The 20,857-nt window shown below is 38.2% G+C and overlaps 1 protein-coding gene across 2 annotated transcripts; it reads right to left on the bottom strand.

Moving 5' to 3' along the window:
- Positions 1-465: 465 nt before the first annotated feature.
- LOC107827049 (exocyst complex component SEC10b-like) lies at positions 466-19,203 on the bottom strand. 2 transcript variants are annotated; one of them, XM_075252088.1, is made up of 24 exons: positions 18,961-19,203; positions 18,616-18,855; positions 18,457-18,531; positions 17,992-18,093; positions 17,347-17,397; positions 17,125-17,230; positions 15,423-15,542; positions 12,307-12,398; positions 11,852-12,017; positions 11,691-11,767; positions 11,264-11,362; positions 11,076-11,166; positions 8,888-8,973; positions 8,112-8,285; positions 7,139-7,192; positions 6,808-6,936; positions 6,600-6,692; positions 6,344-6,490; positions 6,053-6,150; positions 5,667-5,751; positions 4,124-4,182; positions 1,434-1,532; positions 1,264-1,347; positions 466-946 (listed from the first exon to the last, which is right to left on the bottom strand). In XM_075252088.1, exons 1-24 carry the CDS (start codon positions 19,054-19,056, stop codon positions 868-870), a joined length of 2,502 nt encoding a protein of 833 aa, XP_075108189.1. In that variant the 5' UTR covers positions 19,057-19,203; the 3' UTR covers positions 466-867. The 2 variants fall into 2 exon arrangements, with proteins under 2 accessions (XP_075108189.1, XP_075108190.1); XM_075252089.1 differs by having other exon boundaries at positions 6,832-6,936.
- Positions 19,204-20,857: the final 1,654 nt, after the last annotated feature.

The raw sequence follows: 20,857 nt of genomic DNA, 5'->3' as shown, positions 1-20,857 counted from the left end.
TACCCAAGTAACAATTTCTCGAGAGAAAGGGCAAATATCGTTAGCCAATGAGTGAATCATACAATTGAACTAAGGCATTCTTGCTTAACTAGTTGGAAAGTAGGGAGTTTGGCCCTTGTGTATTGTTTTGGTCCTCATGTTATTCGATTGAACAAACAGACCATCAACTAAATCTGACATTTGATTTTAGTTCTTGAACCTAGTTAGCATTTTAACAAAATCATCTTTTAAGAGCTGTAAAAAGTGAAGATGATGATTCTATTAAAATATGTTTCCAACGTCTGTCAAAGCTTCTTCTTAGCTTCATAAATTCATACTTCCAATTCTTCTTTTTTTTCTTGGGAGGATCATTTACAGATTTAACCACAAATTAGTAGGCTAGACTCAAACGGGGAGCATGTATATCCTTAAATTTCTGTATATGGTAAAGAAGATACCTCTACTATAACTACTTTAATCCAAGTATAGGACAATCAGACGGTCAATATCTATAGCAGTAAACTGGTACATTTCTTTTATCTACTTCTGACAATACAACTGCACACCTAGCAAATAAAGAGACTTATCGCAATTCGCAAAAACCTTGCATGTTCCAAATCTATTTCAAAAAAAAAAAAAAAAAAAAAAAATTAAACATATACCAGTAGATCTTGAGTAAACAATAAATGACGATATCCACAAAAGGGGGCTCCAAATTAATTTCTTCCAAGGATGAATTTCTCTGGTATCAACGATGTTTCTTTATCACTGAGCTCGGGTAATAGACAGCCAGCATGAGGTGGTGGAAAAGCTCACAATACAACTGCACTCTGTCCAGCTCACCACTAGAATAAAAGTTTTAACTCTAATTAGCATGTGATTTTGGTTCTAACTAGAGCTAGGCCATAAGGAGCTGAGTCTCGCTGCAAGCTTTGCACTCTTGTAATCCTCCCGAAGCTGAATGAACCTGAGTTTGCAGACAACAAAATGTTAAAGTATCATTCAAAAAAAGAAAAGAAGGGGGGAAGCATTCAAGAATATCAAATCCTTGACCATATTCATTATTATGAAACTCGTTATTAATTGAATGAACTCATAAATGGACCTGCTAAAATTGATATCATCCAATCTTTCTAGTATCTTATTGCTGATATAACGGAATTCCTTTCGTTGAAATATATGATAGACGTGCGAGTAAAAAACACATCTAACTTTATGAGAATATCTGCAGGAGAACAGTCTGTTTGCTCACAGCCTACAAGAATACTTCAAAATGTTAATTACCTTTGTGCATCTTTCCTAATGCTCGGGGTTCCCTCAAACAGTGTGGAAAGACTTTCTGGAGCAACAATAAACACATTTGCCATGCTGGAAAAAGATGATAAACCAGGAAATCAGGATGATATCATATTTTGTGGAAGGCATGCCAATTATTCAAAATAAAAGCAACTTACATGCCCAGCTGTTCAAATTTCTCATCAACAGAAGGGGCATTGAAACTACGAACAAACTCCCCATACTCTGTTATATCACGCTTCAAACGCAATCCTCCACTACAGTAGACAAGGAGACAAATTATGCAATATACAGGCAAGCAGGAAGTTGTGTATTTTCCATCACATGTATCAACTTGGCCATGATTTCAATTTCACAAAGAAACAGGCAACGAGTAAGAAACATCAGGAGAGACTGACCAAGTCATAAAACAATGCAGAAAGTTTAGTTTACACAGAACTGTGCAATTAAATGCACACAGGGATACACGATCGATTTAAATCTAAGTAGAGAATAAAGCATTACAGAGTGTATTATAGTCATTTCAGATTACTGAGTGTACAGGGGCATTACTTAGCATTGCAAAAACAAATAGAGGTGCGGCACTCAGCAGACAGAGAGATTAACTTGGATTTGGGCCTAGCTTACCACTTGAGAGAAATAAGAGAAGACCCGTCAAACAAACCCAACTAACAAGGATTTCCATCATATTGCGCTGGGGTGAGAAAGAGCAACTAAATAGAGCAGAACATGGTTCACATAACAAACCCAACTAATTAAGGGTTTAATCATAATTGATTGATCAAATTGGTGGTGGTGATACGACCCTAAAGCTGACACATTCTCCAGGTAATATTCACTGCCAGGAACATCAGAGTCGCAGAAGAAAAAAATAATAAAATAAATAAATAAAAAGGAGGAGGAGGAGGAAGATTCATCATCCGGAATTGCATGATGTAAAACCCATATCATCCAGTTCAGCATCCGGAATTGCATGATGTAAAACCCATTTCCGGGAAAACTATTTACTCCAAACACAAATTGAATTCTGAAAATAGGATGGTGCACCTCTAAGCTCTACAGTTTGAGTTGGAGCCTAGAGGTGTGTGGAAAGTTAGGTACAAAGAGAAGAATATGAAGTAAAAATTAGATTGTGTTGTAGTAAAAAGATATAGTAGCATTAACAACATGAAGAATACAGTCAACAAATTCAAAATCATTACAGCATGAAATAAGAATACTCAATCTCACAATGGTGTTTGAGGGAAGCATAAAAGAAGATGCCAAAAGGTTATGTTAGAAGAGATGGCTACGAGACTAGTGCGTACAATATGTTGAAATAACAAAGGATGACAAGTCTAATGGGTAAAGAATGGCATCCTTGCTTCGGTGGTTTGAATCCACTTCTGAGCAGGCAAAAGGTCCAAACACCCCTTGAGTGAGAAGCAGATGTTGGTGAAAAAAGGAAGTTGAGTTCAAGTTTGGAGCACATGGCATACGAAAGTAAAGTCCTTTCTGGAAAAAAATATGACGCCTATCACAAATTGAATTAAGGATAAGGATGTAGAAGTAAAGCGAGTTGAGGGATTAACTCAATAGAACTTATGCGAGGAAATGAGACAATCAATGTCACTAGTGCCATATGCTTCACAAGAGACAAACAAATCCTTATTAGGGAGATCAAAATGGTCATGTGGGTAGAGATAGTTATAGTTTTGAACAAGTACATGGTACGGGAAATGATGAAGGAAAGGATATTCTAGAGTTCGCTTTAACATATGTTTTAGTTGTAGTAAATACATATTTTAAAAAGAAGGAATCTCAATTGATAAAATTTAAGAGTGGGGATAACCAGTGGCGGAAGCAGGATTTCCGTTAAGGGGGTTCGAAAAAGAAAAAAGTTAAAAAACTAAAAGAAATTGTTGCTAGTGGGAATTGAACCAACAACCTCACAAAAGTTTTGAACCCCCTTGACCACTAAGCTATGATTTTGGGTTGTGTCAAGGGGATTCAAAACATAATATATAGAGGTGAAAAACAGATTTTGCCTTATATATGCAGTGTAATTTTTCGGCGATGAACCCCCTTCCGACCCCCTAAATCTGCCCCTGTGGGTAACCATACTATGTCCTTACAAGAAGACGTGATAGAACCATGTATAAGGATGGTAAGGTTATACCATGTAGATGAACAACACCCCCCCTAGAAACGTATAGGAAGCTTTCTCCCCAGACATAGACTCTTGGTCTCGGACAACTTCAAGCACTTTATATTTATATTTTATAATGTTGGACTGAGATGAGCTTAATTGGAGCGACATGGTTAGTGAGGATTCATATAGCTTATCCCAACTTGCTTGGGATTGAGATGTTTCAGTTGATGTCCTAGTTGAGTAGTGACTGTTTTCCAGAAAGTGTTTGTCCATGCACAAATTTTGCATTCTCAACCCATGAATGATCCTTGCAGCATCAGTAGTACACAAATTGATACCTTGCTGAAAACAAAAGGAAATGATAGTAATCTCTTATCTGGCTTTCAATTTATGAGCAGAAGTTTCACAACTATTGAACTTCGGGAAACTAGATTCCCATCTGGTTTACAATCGATCGAAAAGAGACTCTATTTTTCTTTATTTCTAATAAGTTGATTTAACAGACATCCGAAATTTCTTTCTTGGCTCCTTGGCAATGCAAATATTTGCTAGAACATAGCTTCCCAAACTCATTGAAACTAATGAGAGTATAAGCATTAGCTTACTCTAGGCAGGGGAATAATTTTTACCATGGATCCTACGAGTCACTGTCACTTTTGCAACTCCAATTTTACAACTTAAACAAGCAGCAATAACAGCATTAGCGAAAGGAAGTACCTTGCATTAAAAGTGAATTTTTGCCAATGATTAAGCAAGCCTTTGTGTAAACGATTCCCCTATTAAAAGTAAAAAATACACCAAATTGTTAGCAGAAATTTTGATTCAAAGAGTAATACAAATAGGAAAAAAATGCAGATAATGTAATCAGCTGGATTTATGAATGCAACAGAACACATTGTGCACAAAGCTCTAAAACGGTTGTAGATACACTAAGGCCTCATTTGTTTGCACTTAATGGAGATTTGAATCTTAATCATTCGGATCTCAAATATTAAGTTTGCTTGTTTTTTAAGTCTGAATCTTAATTAGTCAGATCTTAATCATTAAGTGTGTTTGTCTTTTTATTTCCCAACCACTTAATGGGTCTGAATAAGTCTAATTGATTAAGATCTATAACAAAGACTTAATTTCATTAAGATGCTATAATCCACATTCACTACTAACCGCCGACACCGCCCACCATTATCACCTATACCACCATGCACCATCCAACCACCATCATACTCAACCACCACCACCAACCGCCACTGAACTCAAACACCACCACTGACCACCACCATCCTCAACCATAGCCGCCACTGCTATTATTATTGACTACCATCACCCCCAACCCCACCATTATTGATTACCACCACCCACCACCCCCATCATTATCAACTAATGCTACCACCATCATCCTCAACAACTACCCACCCACCTCAACTACCACCATCAACCACCCCACCACCATCAACCATAGGCGCCATTGTCCACCATTATAAACTATCACCCCCGATCACTACCTTCCTCAACCATAACTACCACTACCAATCACCACTAACTACTACCTAGAACCACCACATTAATCAAAACCACCACCAACCACCACCTTTGGTCGGCATTCATAAGTGCCACCGTCAGCCATCACCACCAACAACTACTATATTATTTTTAAAAATATTTATTAATAGAATATTAAATTAATTAGTATTTTATTTGAATTTTCTATTTATCAATTGTTAAATAAGAAAAACTTTAGATGTTGAAAAAACAAAACAGTCTTAATCATTTAGTATTCAGATATTAATACACATCTTAAATATTCATATGTATATTCTGATTCAGACGTTCTAATCTTGATACACATCTTAATATCCAGATATGCATTCATATTCAGACGTTTAATCTTTAAAAAAACAAATGAGGCCTAAATATTAACATGTTCTTGACAATCCAAAAACAGTTATATAGGCGCATAGAGTAAATATCTCCTGTTATAAAATGCATGTTTGTCAGTTCAATTATTTGGAGGTTCCATTGGGTAGGAATTTTGGAGTCACAGGCTACAGGGTCATTCTATACCAACAAAGAAAAACAAATCCCCAAAAAATAAAACGTTAACCAGTTGGGTCAAGGATCACTTAACCAGTTGGGTCAAGGATCACTTAGCGTAACTTGTAGCCTAAAGATTGGGCAACTCAAAACATAACACAGAGGACATTGCCAGCAGTATGGGGTCAGCTAGGATAAAGTATAAGCAGAAACAAGAACAGGATTATACCAATTCAGTCAGGAAAGCTTGTTTGTTAAGCCCTTCCAGTGCTGTGAATGCCGATTCAAGCACCCGTGAAAGGTATGCGACAACTCTGGTAAAGGGAGAAGCCGTAAGAAATAGGAAATATCCTTCAGAATTTAAAAAAAAAAAAAAAAAAATTCAAGAGGTCCTGAGATGTAATACGAAGAAAGAGATAAGAAAATATATGAAAGGCCAATTCTATGCTATCAGAAACTTTAGTACTTTGATGCATTCTTGATTTATTGAGAATGGCATGTTTTGATTTTTTGCAAGCCAGTAAATAATAGGCAAGCTTAATATCCTTCCAAAGATCATATTTTTATAGCTTCTCTATTCTACATGACATAAGTAAAGTTTTAACTGGTTCAGACTTTGAACAAGCTTGTGTTGGCCGATGGTCAGGGGCAATGCCGTCATCAGGTGATCGATAATCTGTGGCTTTTTGTTCAGTTGAAAGTATGCGTTCCACCTGAGAACAGCCAAAGAAAGTGTAAGCAAATATCAAAGTACAACTCTGATTGAAAGGAAACATAATAGAATCTGGGAAATTCAAACAGACTGGTAGTGAGTAGTGACTATTGTGATGGTACTGCTGAGGCCAATTCCCACATACAAAGCCTAGAACAGCCCTAAAACCAGATAAAATGTTTTGAATCACAGACCTCTGCCATAACAGTTTCAATGCACTGCTGAAGCCCCTTATAAGCAGCACCCTCAGCACTTGACATAGCTGTAGCCATTTCTTCACAGGAAGCAGCATGCGCACCATCCACAGGTAGTAAAAGCCGAGATATAGAGTTTGCGAAATACTGAAGAAAAGGAGTTCAAAATGAACATTACAAGAGGCAACACAAGATTGTGTTATTTCTCTAATCAAACAAGGATTTTCACAAGTCCACTAGCATCAAACCAACATACTTGCTGCACAATAGCCACACTGCTCCCACAACGTTGCACAGCAACCATGAAAGATCTGAAACTGCTTTCACCAGCCGCAGCTGCTGCTTCTGCCTAAATACCACAAATGATATGCTTAAATCAGCCAAATCTATGAAAGTATAATCATCTACAATGAAAATTTACATAAACTTCAGATAGTAGTAAACAGGAATGCCAAAGTAATTACAGCAGAAGCAGCTGCAGCAGCTACCCTTCGACTAACGCTAGTTCCAAGCACAAATCTTTCCCTCAAAGCAGCAGCCTCGGTAAGGCTGTCTCTGGCTCTTTCAAGACCTTCAGTTATGTATATACTAACCTGAAAAAGTTAGAACAAGGCAGGTAATGATACCACATAAAAAATGAAAATATACCCAATCTCCCAGAAAACTCATTTTGAATTACCATTTTTACCTTTCCAAAAAAAAATTCATTAAGTTACATACTCCGCATGCCAGATGAAAGTAATGTAAATACTGCCAGCAGAAACAAACTTCAAAATAGAAAGGTAATGAACTTACTTGATCTAGAAGGCATGTAAAAACAGCTCTTACATTTGCAGCAACTGCAGCAGGCTGTACAAACAGACTAACAATCAATTAGTTCAATCCTGTAAGGTCTGAAATGAATCAAGTTAGATCAATATCAATCTCTTAGGACAAGGTGCTGTTCGAAGACCTTTGCACAAGTCTACAAGAAACGGACAACAAAATATTTGATTACTTTACTCCTCTAACATGACCAATAAACTTGTTTGCAGACAAAGAACATGACATCTTCAAAAGGAAATTAAAAATAAGCATCAACTTTCTAATTTTTGCTGTGGATAACTAGCATACACATTTTCAGGAAGAACTGCCTCTGTTCGCTAAATAATTTAGTTCGTTCTAACAGAAGACAAAGCTACGTGCACAAAGAAATCAATGAAGTTCAGAGTAATACAGATGAAGTTAGCATGCCAATCTTTTCTACATCACAGTTTGCCAAAATATATGGATAAGCCAGAATAAAATCCTTGCAACAATAAGTGCAAGAAAAAAAAGAAAAAAAACAACTAAATTCTATCCTTGATTCAGTTTTCTATAAAGAAGGCAACTAGTAAAATTACATTGTTTCCAAGTATCTGGTATCTCTTCCCACTTCTACAGCAAATTTCTCTAAAAAGCATCACGATGAGGACAAGAAAGACTCCATCTCCCTCTTCCTCCCTCCCTCTCTCTATCTCTCTGAATAAAATGAAATAACCACTGGCATCCACTCTCGAACCCTTCTCTCACTATCAAGATTTATTAGAGAGAGTCCGTCAAACCGAAAAGGCTACATATGGAATTTGTAAATTCACTTGAGCATTCAGGAATATATATTTTTTGGATCTTCCACTAAGCTTAATTTTTTAAATCAAGAAGCTGTTCCCCGCCATCTTGGAGGTATTTGCATTTCAAGAAAGAGTAAGTTGTAGCTCGTGCAACATCTTGAAACATATGTCACATATACCTGTGATGAAAACAAAGTGCATCTGGATACTGCTTCTTCATTCCAACGCACAAACTCTGTCACCACAGTGACAGAGATTTGCTGGTGAGAGGATGCCATTGAAGCACCTTTTGAGCGTCCAATTGTTCCAGATGACTCAGAGGATTGCTGGCCTTCGGTACGCAGCTCCTCCATCTGCAAAGTGTAACCAAAGTGTGTTTACACTAGTTCATAAGTACATGTCAACATAATATGTTAAAGGTGGAAAGCTTCCATAAACACTGAGTTTTGCTGCAAGATCATGCCACTAATAACGATCTTTTTCTGCTAAGGTTGTACCTCTAGAAGCTCAAGATTTTTTAATGGTTTCCAGAAAAACATAAGTGAGTCAGCTAAACTACTGTACTTTATGTAAATAGATTAGGTTAAAATCCACCCAAAGTTATCCTATTGCAGCTTATTTGGGCTCTGCAAGGAAATAATTTCAAAATTTCACAGAACCAGCTAACACAGCAAGTTGCCAGTCAATAAATCTGTTCTCTTTCTCTTTACAGTGCTTCAATCTCCAGTTTATTTTAATTGATCCTCACAACCAAATAAAATATTGGAAAGCAGACATGTTAATATTTATAGTGTTATTTCAGTAGTTATTTACCTCTATGGTGTAAAAGTCTCTTCTTAAATTTTTCTTCTGCGACTTAGAGGATGAAAAAAAGGGTAAAAAGGAAAGAGAGGACTAGATAGAGATATATCCTGAGGTTAAGATGATAGACCACTAAGAGACAGAGTGTCCCAACCTTAGCTTTGTAAAGTTGTCTAAGAGAGGCCTGCTCATACTCGATGTATATGTCTTTGTGTGGTAGAAACAGAGATTCTGTTAATCCTGTAACAAGAGGAAAAAACTACATGAGAATGTAACGGACATATACCAAAGGCATATATAATAGAAAAAAGGAAACAGCACCTGCTTCTTTCGAGACCATTTAAACAGTAGAAAATTTCTTCACCAAAAAGTGTTGCAGAACAAATATTTGATTTTACCAATCAAATATTTCTGTACTTTTTTGGAACTCAAGCAGACGCAAAGACTAACTTAGGATAACACAAGAAAGGTCAGGTTTAAGATTTGGTATTTACATCTACATATTCCTCATTGTAGTTTAGTTCTATTTAACTAAAGATAAACATTCAGCAACTAGGACATTATAATTGATCAATGTTAGAATGTTAAAAGTTAGAAATAGAATATTAGAAGTGTCCAGTTCTAAAGTAGGATACTGTCCAACATTGGAGAGATAACATGCGCATATCGTGGTTAACACCTATAAAGTGGTGCTTCTTTTATTTATCCAATCATTAAATCATCAGTATATCTCATCTCTTATCTTTATTTTCTCACTAGATATCAATCCTCTTCTAGGTAAAGATCTAGGTAGCTTCTGTCTACATGGCAGGTCAGCTGACTAATGTTTTTTACTCTTTCATAATTTTAGTACCGTGCCCGTGCTCGTGGCACCAGTCACTCTTAATTTTGGTGACCTTTCGGCCTACCATCCTTATTGACCATTCCTGCAGTACGTGCCCCCTCTGATTATTGCTTCGGCAGCACAGTGCCTTTTGCCGGCAACTGTTCTAATGGTACTGTATTTCTCTTGTGGTGACCATTTCAGATCATCGTGCCTCCTTTTTGATTATCATTTGGCAGTACCATGTCTCTTTCTGATGACTGTCCCAGCGGCACCCGCGTCTTTCCATACCATAGTTCTAGCATAAATTTTTCGACAAGATCCCGACGACTAAACCTTTTCCACTAAGATTCCAATAATCATAACTTTCCGACAATTGTCCAGCAAGATCTCTGGCAACCATATCGTTGATTATGTACTTTATACTTTCATAATAAGCAAACTCAAATTGGTTTTCCCACTTTAATTTCAAAGGGACATGTCAGGTGTTAGAATTAGAATATTAGAAGTGTCAAGTTCTTACATAAGATATTGTCCAGCATTAGACGAATTTATATGTGTATTATCATGGTTGACACCTACAAAAGGTGTATAGTGTATTTACCATAACATCGACTCATCAATATATCTTTTCTCTTTTCTTTATTTTCCAACTATCAATAGCTAGAGAAAACAGATAATACTTGGAATGAAAGAAAAAAATTATTAAAAGGGAGAAAAAGAACAAGTGAGGAATTGTCCAAGACTTCAGCTTTTTGTCATCAACCTATTTCTTAGTGATACATAACTTTTGGTGGTAAGGAAAGAACTCAAGTTTCTTCAACAATCTGTATTTACCACCAAGCTTCACTAGCCATGCGGTACCTTCTTTTTGCCCATTCAATGGTAGAAGATATCCGGTCTTCCTTCTTTTTGCCCATTCAATGGTAGAAGATATCCGGTCTTCCTTCTTTTGCTTCTACCTCCAATTCAATTAATTGATCTTCTTCCTTTACGCCAGAAGGGGGAAAAAAAAAAGAACAACTTTATCATCCTTCTTCCCAGCCTAGTGGATCAAATTGATTAACTGCTTATCCTGCTGCCATTCTTATATTGTTTTTTCTGCTATCTTCAGTGTCTTTTCACACTCCTCTTAACGAGGAAATGAACGTTCTGTAACGGAATTGAGGTAAATCTTCTGTTTTACATCCAATAGCAATACCTTATTGTGTAGGGCTTTAGAGATTTGTCACAGCCCTCATCCTAGTTAACAAAGTGATTTCAGTGTCAAGACACTTTAAAAAATTTGGCTTATACATGTCTCCATTAAAGAATACTTATAACTTTTTGGCGTATACATGTCTCCATAAAAGTACATCCTCAATATATCATTTTGAAGCAATATGTAATCCAAATGAAAAGCAGTTATGTACGGTGTACCAGTCTTTGTATTCTTCACTTGGAGGTTCCAGCACATTCACACAACAAAAAAGTTAAAAAAAGATGTTTGTGAAGTTGGGATGATGGAAGGCATTTCTACCTTCAACATCCAAGTCGCCACACCCTACCCCACGTAAATCTCTTGCAAGCTCCTGTGTCTTCTCATATGCCACGGCTAGCAATCTGAGATACTGAATGCACAAAAATGAACAGCAAAGGGATCAATTAGTGGGTCATTCTTTCCCTGTCAATCAGCACCTTAGAAGAAAATCTCGTCATGTTACTCACTAATATAAGTCCTCCTTCTTCCATGGGAGGTGCACTGACAAGAGACGGTTTCAGTAAGAGCTTCTCAAGAAGCTTTGGAACACGATCCTCCAAAACACGCTGAACAACCACCACGGATTAGTCACTAAATCACAATTCACAAATCACAATACATTTTTTGCAGTAACGCATTTAGGCAATCATTTTACTTGAATGGCAACCAGAACCAATACAGAATAGCAGATGACGTGGAGGAAGCTCAAAACATTAAATAGGGAGCAACGTTACAGAAAAATCAGTGAATATTCATCGGAAAGCATGTTGGTCATATAACAAGTCAAAAATTAGCAAAATCACTCTGATATACTGGAAACATCATCGCACCAGAGGAAGATAATTCTAGAACTAATCTACCTCAAGCACAACGCCAGTAGTAACCCACCCATACCTGAACCAGTATTGACATTACATCGTTTGGGGAAGGAAAAACGGCTGCAATAGTGGCTGCTTCTTTCCGCACAGTCTCTGAAAGTAAATCCAAGGCGTCAGGAGGCATGTACTAAAAAGAGAACCACTGTTAGATTTTCATATCAATTTGTCAGTGATAACCTGTAATCTCTTTAAAAATTGAAGAAAGACCACGCGCGACATTGCTAGGGCTGGGCTGGGCACCCTGATCTCCAAGAACCAATTCAGCATCTGCATTCATGACCTCCACATCGAACATGGGACATAATCCCACATAGTGTTGCATAGCACTGGTACCCCTATTAAACTGCTTTCCAAAAGTAACACGTCAAAAGCTGAAATTTTTTCTGAAATGTAAATAACCTAGAATCTGATACTTGACTCTAAGTACACAACGGAAACATCAGATGGTTCAAAGGAGAAGCAACCAACCGGGATCAAGAATGAAAAACTTAATAACCACTTCGTAAAGCTCCAAGCTTTTTTTCTAGATTATGATCAACTCAACTTATCCTATTTTTTCCATAGAACTTTACACATGGAGCTTTGTGACCAGAGGAACAAAACTATACGTCTACGTGATTTACTTGGTTTACCTGCGACAAAATTTTAGCACATTCCCGCATTGTAGACAACTCCCGCTTCTGTGAAGCCGCATCAAATCGAGCTAGTAATCTGTTTTCCAACTCTACAGGCACCAAATAAGAAGAAACTTAATATGTCCTTTAACAAAAAGCAAATACTATTAAATTGTAGGTTAGAAGGCCAGGAAGAAAATAAAGACGAATAATAAGGAGAGTCCTCACTTCTTTATTCTTTTCCCAATTAGTAAGTTGCCAACCAATTTCTATAAATATTATCTTCTCAACATTATCATTCTACAAATCGTGCATGCAATATATATTATCAATCAATCAACTACTTCTAAATCCCAAATATGATCCTATGTATCTATTACACTCCATGTCTCCATCAGGTCTATTTCTTTTCAATACAAGGCAACTTGCCTTTTAGGACAAATTAAGGGTTATCTAAAGGTTCTCTAGATTGCACACTTATTCTTACATGGACATATACGTCTCTAAATAGGATAGAGAGACTTTTGATGACAAACCTAATGCAAGTATAACAACAACTAAGTCTTAATCTCCAAAGAAGAACTGCATAAAGAAAACAAGGATGAACAGACAAAAAGCTGCCCGCACGAGAGAACATAAAACCTTCCTTAGAATTACCTAAGACAGATCTTAAACTACAGTACTATGTGTCTGCTTCATAAAAGACACAAGAGAAAAGAGGCCTTCAAGATTGAGAGATAGGGGAATTTCAAAACCTGGTCGAGCTACTGTGCAGGCAGCATTCACCAGAAGCAATATCAGATTAGTGGAGAGTGTGAGTGTGTGTGTGTGTGTGGGGGGGGGGGGGGGGGCAGGGATGGTCTATTCATGGTTTGAGTCTGACTACCAAAGTTAGTGAGAGAGGAATCAAGCTTCCCACACCTATCAATTCGGGTCCCAAGGGCGTCTATGAAGGTTTGTTTCTTCATGTGGTTCGCAGTAAGGGGGAGTGATACTAACAGCAGAAAACCTGCGAGATAGGGATCACTTATATCAATTGGTGGACCATGTGCATATATTTGGGTGAAGACGTAGACCATCTTCCGTTAAATCGTCAGGTGGCTGCACATTTCTGGTGGGTGGTTCTAGATTGGTTTGGAGTACAGCGGGTGATGACGGGAACAGTGAAGGAGGCATTACACAATGGAGGTTTTAGAAGGGGGAAAAGAAGACTGAAGGCATGGGATGTTGCTCCATTAGCCCTCATCTGAAGGGTTTGAAATTGATTTTGTAACATTAAAAAATAGTCTCTTGTTCCTAGTATCTTTTCGCTGTATAGAAGATGGTGTGTGTAGGTTCTCTATTATTTGTGTACGGCTTGTACACGGAAATTCTCCATCATTAATAAAATAGAAAAGGGTCAAATATATCCCTCTACTTTCATAAATTGTTTATTTATACCCTCCGTTATACTATCCACCTCTCAGAGCCCCTACCGTTACACTTCGGGGCCAGATATACCCTTATTTTAGATTGAGTGCCACGTGTCACTACCAGATTAAATTGACCCGTCCCTTTTTTTTTCTAACCCGATTCACTTAAAAAAAACACATTAGCCGACCCAAAGTCCACCCTCTCACCTCTTTTCCTCCTCTCTTCTCACTGTTGTAACCATGGCCGGAATGTCCACCGGCGAACTTGCCGGCTAAGTTGCTCCGACATGGCAGTTTGGGTGCCGCACCCGTGTCGACACGACACTAGTATGGGTGTGGGTATGGGATCCGTACCGGATCTTGTCAAACAATTTTGGGTACTTTGACCACGACGGACGGAAAAATTCGAGACAAGATACAATTTGATTCCCGAAATCATAACCAAAACAAGCGTAAATTTGAAGAAAATAACATAACTTATTTAGGAAATCAATCATTTACTTGTTTACAACTTGAGAATAAAAAAGAAATCCACACTTTACAAGCTATACGTAAGTATTCCATAAAGTTTATCATAATTTAGAGATATTTTTTAATTTTTATTTTATTTTGAATTATTTTTAGCTGGATCCCCGCACCCGGATCCGTACTAGGATCTGTATCCCCGAATCTTAGAATTTACATTTCAAAGGATCCGACCTCTAGATCCGCACCCGTGTCCGAGCAACTTAGCTTGCCGGAAACCATGGAGAACCTTTAGATTTGTCACCTCGCACTTTTTCTTCCCCTTTCTCTATACCTACAAACACATTTACACACAGATCTGGAGAAATACATACAAGAGACCGGAGATCTGAAAGTTTCGGTTCCAGATTTTACTGGATCTGACCGGAAATACATTTTTCTGGCGAGTCATTGCTCTCTTTTCTCATGTTTTCCTTTTATTTATCAAATCCGTCAAGAGGAAAGTTGTTGATGTTTGGGGTTGCAAAGACTGCAGCAAAGTGAAAGCTGGTGGTGGTTACACATTGAACACTGCTAGTGATGTTACCGTAAGGAGCACTATTCGAAGGCTTAGGGCACAGAGTGAGAGCTTGAGTCATTTAGCTGCTTATTGAAATTTGAATTCGAAATAGTCTCCACTGTTAGATATTAAGAGAGCTTGAATCTTGATTTTGCAATTAGACAGCTGGAATAAGTACTGTGTTTGAAAATTTTGGTTTAGCCTAAGCATTGGAACGATATTCCCAATGTGATATGTCCAGGAAAAAAAGGGTTATACATACTGGTTTTATGTCCGTGCCTAAGTATTAATTTCTAATTAATAGTAGGACAATAGACTTGCAAAGAATTGTCACCTGAGAGAGACGATAGTAGAACAATGTTGCAGTTTGTATTAACTATTTTAAGCATTGAATTGATGGGTTTCAGAAGAAATCACAGTGAGGCGAGGGAGAAGAGAGGAGGAAAAGAGGTGAGAGAGAGAAGCTGTGAGGGTGGACTTTGGGTCGGGTAGTGGATTTTTTTAAATGAACCGGGTTAGGAAAAAGGGGATGGGTCAACTTAATCTGGTAGTGACACGTGGCACTCCATCTAAAATAAGGGTATATCTGACCCCAAAGTGTAACGGTAGGGGCTCTGAAAGGTGGATAGTATAACGGAGGATAGATAAATACAACAAGTAGAAGTGGTAGATGGATAAATAAGTTGCTAATTTTGTACCATTGCAGTATTCTTGGAGGTTGGCAACAGCAACTTCCAGCCCTCTACTCGCAGTTGCATTACCAACACCTGATGAGATAGTCATGCTTTGTCTTCCAATATCGTCCTCAGCAAATGATCCTGAAATAGTATGGATGTCAAAAGATAATCTTCATAAAAATCTTCGGAAAAAGAAGAAAATAAGTCCTAACATGAAAATCCCTTGAAAATATTGTTGAACATAACTGCAGCCAGAAAATACAATATTGTTCCACTCTTGTATACCAACAAAGAGTTCAGTGTCGAGTCCATTTGTTTTATCTAAAGAGGAACAGCACAGAAGTGAAGGATAAGATATCCTCCTCAAATGGAAACGAACATTGTGCAAAGTGCATGCATCAGTATATTTAAGATATTAAAAACCTAGGTCTAAAGTAATACAAGCGATGAGGAGAATGAATAGTGATCAAGACAATTGGTCATTGACTGGGACACGCAAAATCCAACGGTCAAACCAAACCACTCTCAAATGCCCCTCCTAGCCCTCAAAAAAGAATTTAGAAAGGGCACAGAGCAGCAGGATATTCGCGTCAGCTATTCTGCTATGTCATTTGTCATACATATGATATGTTCCTAAGTAATGGAAAACATGTATAGAATGCGAGCCGCTACACATTTTATGGCACCGGCCAAAACATTTATAGTTCATAAAGTTTCCTCCATGATTATGAGATTAAAATACAGAGATACTAGATGTTATGTCAATGAAAACCTCATGAGAAGACAATGTGTTAGCTTTGCTTAGTCAAGGAAGCAAAATATCTAAATCAGGGTCTAGACAGGAAAAAGAGGACCCAGCTCCAGGCTGCTCGGGGTATAGCTGAAAACTAAAATAGGGAACTGAACAGGAAATAATGAGGAAGAAGACGAGATACATAGAGAATACAGAGATTAGGTTCAAGACACTGATATAACAACTCCACATCGGAAGCCAACTGTATAAACTGTATTATTAATAAGACTACAGATAAAAGCCAAATGACATATGATTAAGATACAGAGGCTTAAAACTCAGAAGCAGCTAATTTTCTTAAGGGTCATTTGGTTTGCAACAACAAGTTATACCGGGATTATAATGTTGGGATTATAATAGGGGGAATCATATAATAACGGCATTATTTAGAGGATATACTCTTTTCAATAGATGTTTGATTTCTTTGGATTAAAAAAGGGATATATGGGATATGATATAAAACCTGTGTTCGGTTTTAAAATAGATAAACTAGGATAAACTGTCATACCAATTTTAATCTTGGCCTTCTTAAAGGACTTTGGGAGAAGAGCTTTGGAGAAGGGCACTTTTATCATTTGGTTGTTTTGCCCCCGGGATTAGCTATCCCAGCATTGTTATCCTATATTGAATGTGGTATAAAAATAATACCCAAATTGTGGTATAACTAATCCCAAGATTGCTTATACCAGAAAAACAACATCCAACCAAACACGAGCTTAAATAATCCCACATTTTATCTTATCCCGGGATTATTCTTCTTTTATCCCATGATACAAACGACCCCTTACTTTATACATTGGCTACTAGGTAATAAATGCAAGGAGTTAGACTTTACAATTGACAGCTCAAATGATCACGGTAAAAGAATTTTTAGGTAAAAAAAGTATGATTTTTACCACATAGAATATTAAGGAAGCATATGGATCTTACTTAATTTTTGAGCAATTGAAGCAGCTTCAGCAACACGACTATCATCAGAGAACAAAGGAGAAAGTTCCATCAGGTCTCCTGGACTGCTATTGAACTCCATCAAGTACTATGAAATGGAAAGCAACTTACACTGTCAGTTTCCAAATGAGGATAGAAACTAGAATAGCCCTACATGCAAGGATTATTTTGCCGAATGCACGAAGCTAGTCATGAAAAGTTTACCTTTATGAGCTCTATCGTCTGACTAGCAACTTCTCTCTGAGCATCTGCACTCTGGACACAAACAGAGATTCAGTAGATATTAGACATACTAACAGTATTAAACAGCTCAGGAAATTAATCAACATGGACAAAATAATGGAGTTAGGTCTTAAGGAAAAATTTCTTTTTCTTTCTGCTCTTAAAAGTAGGCATTTCATTATTAGTAGAAGAAAAGCAAAGTAAAAGGGGAAGGATACTGTGGAATTTCTGGAAGCAAACAAACTTGCACTTGGCCATAACGAAACACTTTCATTTGACCAATTGTTTTTAACATAAAATATCATACGACGACGACAACAACAACAACAACAACCCAGTATAATCCCACTAGTGGGGTCTGGAGAGGGTAGTGTGTACGCAGACCTTACCCCCACCCTGGGGTAGAGAGGCTGTTTCCGATAGACCCTCGGCTCCCTCCCTCCAAGAACTCCCACCTTGCTTTTGGGGCGACTCGAACTCACAACCTCTTGGTTGGAAGTGGAGGGTGCTTACCACTAGAGCAACCCGCTCTTATCTAAAATATCATACGAAATTAACCTTAATCAAGCATCAAAACAAGTGCTTACAAGACTTGCAAAATGCAAAGAATGAATTAAGCTGCTATACCTGTAGATGATCTCCTATTTTGGCAGCTGTTTGACCCACACTAGATATACGCAAATCCAACCGTGCAAAGCTATCAAACAAGCCGTCTACACCTTTTTCCAGCTGCACATTGCATTGTTCATCAAACTTAAACTGAGGTCTTTATCTAGGTAAAAAGCATCTCTTTTTTTTTAATATCCCTAGAAGTACAAAGTGAAGAAAGAGACAACAACAGACCAAGTGGATCGATTCTCATTTTCATAAAACAAATTTAAAAAGTATATTGAAAACATTCCCCACATACTGTGATTTAAAATGTTACCTCGGCAGCACTTTGTCATTTATTTGCTCTATCAAGAAACTTACTCCATTAAAGGAGCAGATTGCACTAAAATGAGCTAATCCCCAAAACTATTTCCAGAAAAAAGGTTTCCCTTAAAAGAACTACAACTTCATCTTATAATGACCACAGTCCAATGAACTAACCTCAGAAAGTGTCTTGCGGTGCGTTGTATCTTGGACAGCAACTTCCTTCTTAAGATTGTTAAGTTTCCCATCAATCTTTGATCAAATATGAAGGCATCAGTAAAAAACCTTCAGAAACAGTATTACCTCACTGAATCCACATATAATCCTTTACTATACCTGTTTTCTGAGATCAACCAGTTGTTTACACGAATTCTTAAATAAAGATAATAAATCATCAACTTCAGGGAATAGCGGACTTGACATTCCTTGTGCTGACTTTCCCGCATCTGGTGGTGTCCGCAAATTCCCATTTGGTAGAGCATCATGGCCTTCAGCTGCATCTGATTCTTCTTCTTGATAAGAAGGTAATATCTCATTCACCAAGTTACCAAACAAGCCGTCAAAGGAGAACTCCCCCTGCATTTAGTGGGTAAAACACGCTGCTGTCAGTTAACTACCAACTTTCTAAAGCTTAAGTTGGCATAATCCTCCATACACATTATATGACATCTGAGGCGTCACCTTGAAATCATCTATGTCAAGAACAAGCGGATCAGAGTCAGCAGATGCGGAACTTGAAAACTTGTCAACCCTCACTCCGTCTCTAGTCTCTCTCATCTATTCTGAGTCACAAGAAAATGGAACCAGAAATTATATCCGTCATCTTTGCTAAAAAACTGGATTATAATCATTTGACAAGCAGGATAACTAAGCTAAAAAGTAGCATAAATTTGGTGGTGTACAACACAAGACTGTGATCAGTCCTCATTGGTTCCTTACCAACAGCTATAGGATAGACAACCAAGGAAGAAAAAGGTAGCAACAAAAAAAGTGAATTTCTAAAAGTATAAATTATGTTAAAAATACCTTACCCCTACCTGGAGAGGTAGAGAGACTGTTTCCGATATACCCTCGGCTCAAGACTATAGGATAGACAACCAAGAAAGAAAAATGTAGCAACAAAAAAAGTGAATTTCTAAAAGTATAAATTATGTTAAAAAACCTAAAAGCCACAAGACATTCAGCAATTTCATTCAAAATTCAAAACACAGATGAGATGTAAGTGTGTGTATTGGCCATTTCTAGTAACTATTGGATCTGCTCTAAACTAACCTTATACATAGCAGGGACATATATATGTTCCTTTTTTTTCTTTCTTTTATCAGGTACGATAAGATTTCATTAAAGATGTGGGAGACTCAACCCTAGGTCTGCTAATGCATCAGAGGCGGTGCGCCGTGGATTAACGGCACCATCCTTAGCCGGTTCTGCCCCTGCAACAGCGGCCATCGTAGAGGGGCACAGGTCACTAGAGCTCGGTGAAGGAGTGCCACTGTGTGAAGCACCATGGCCAGAGGAAGGAGGAACGACTGTTCCCATATGCTTAGGAGCCTTATCATGCGTAGCTTGAAATAAACTGGGCCCCTTAGGATCAATTCTAATGGAATTGGGGAAAGTTGCTGGGCCCATGTGAGGAGGCCCAGGCCTATACTTGCTGAAAACTTGCCCGGCCCTATGATAAGTAGAAGAGGATCGTCTCATTCTGCCTTTCCAGCCCGCCTCACTGACCCATTCACGTCTTCTCCTCCTATTATAATTTTGTCTTCCTCCCCCAATTTCAAACCTCCCGTCTCTTTTCGATCTAACGTTTGCTTCCGGCTTAATCCAGTGATCCGGTGAGCCCTCCCCTCCCCTCAGAGACTGATTTCCTCTCCCCTCCCTTCTATTTGACCTTCCCTTTTCTTCCGTCGCTATCACAGGCATAAAGATAGGGCGAAATTCAGGGCTCAACCAAACCCTATAACTCAGGTAGCCATCTTCCACCACAGTGGAGACAGGGATTCTGCCCCCTTTCCTCACCACAATCCTCACTCGCGAGAGATCATGTAAACTGCAAGTGACATCAATAAAAACCCCACAGATTTCCCCTATCTTCTTGAATAGGTCAAGACACCAAAGATGCACCGGGAGACCCACCATGTTGACCACCAATGTTTCGCCAGTGAAGCGAGGGCCAAGACACCCATCATGCTACACCCATCTGTCTAGATTTAAAAAGTTCCCATCGAACCACCTGTTTCCTCTGACAAGAATTTCTGAAGCTTGAGACTTGTCAACAAAACGAAAGAGATATTGAGTGTCCCCCAATTGCGATATTTTCAGCCCGTCCTTGACGTTCCATACCTCTGCTGCCCAGTTCCTAACAGCCTCCGGAGAACCAATCCATTTGGAGAAAAGACCCAATGAGACTAGATTCCAAGAAACCCTTGCGCCTGAGAGTGTGCTCCTCGGACAGCGAGAAGTGCGGCTCCTGTCCTACGTCGAGCTTTCGATGGCATCTTCCCCCAAGTTCTAGGGCTGGCCAAGAGACAGCTTTGATAAAAGACATGTTTTCCAGTTTTCTAGATTCTAAAGAGAA

Source organism: Nicotiana tabacum, chromosome 4 (genome assembly GCF_000715075.1).
Source record: "Nicotiana tabacum cultivar K326 chromosome 4, ASM71507v2, whole genome shotgun sequence".
Taxonomy (NCBI): domain Eukaryota; kingdom Viridiplantae; phylum Streptophyta; class Magnoliopsida; order Solanales; family Solanaceae; genus Nicotiana; species Nicotiana tabacum.
The sequence above is the reverse complement of the archived record's forward strand: the minus strand, read 5'-3'. Positions and strand labels throughout refer to the sequence as shown.

Excerpts from the sequence above, each read along its gene's own strand:
- LOC107827049 (XM_075252088.1), bottom strand. The coding sequence starts at position 19,056 with ATGAGAGAGACTAGAGACGGAGTGAGGGTTGACAAGTTTTCAAGTTCC. Across the intron at positions 18,532-18,615 it reads TGGTTGATCTCAGAAAACAG|ATTGATGGGAAACTTAACAA; the intron begins GTATAGTAAAGG and ends ATTTGATCAAAG. Across the intron at positions 8,974-11,075 it reads TGGCGACTTGGATGTTGAAG|GATTAACAGAATCTCTGTTT; the intron begins GTAGAAATGCCT and ends CTCTTGTTACAG.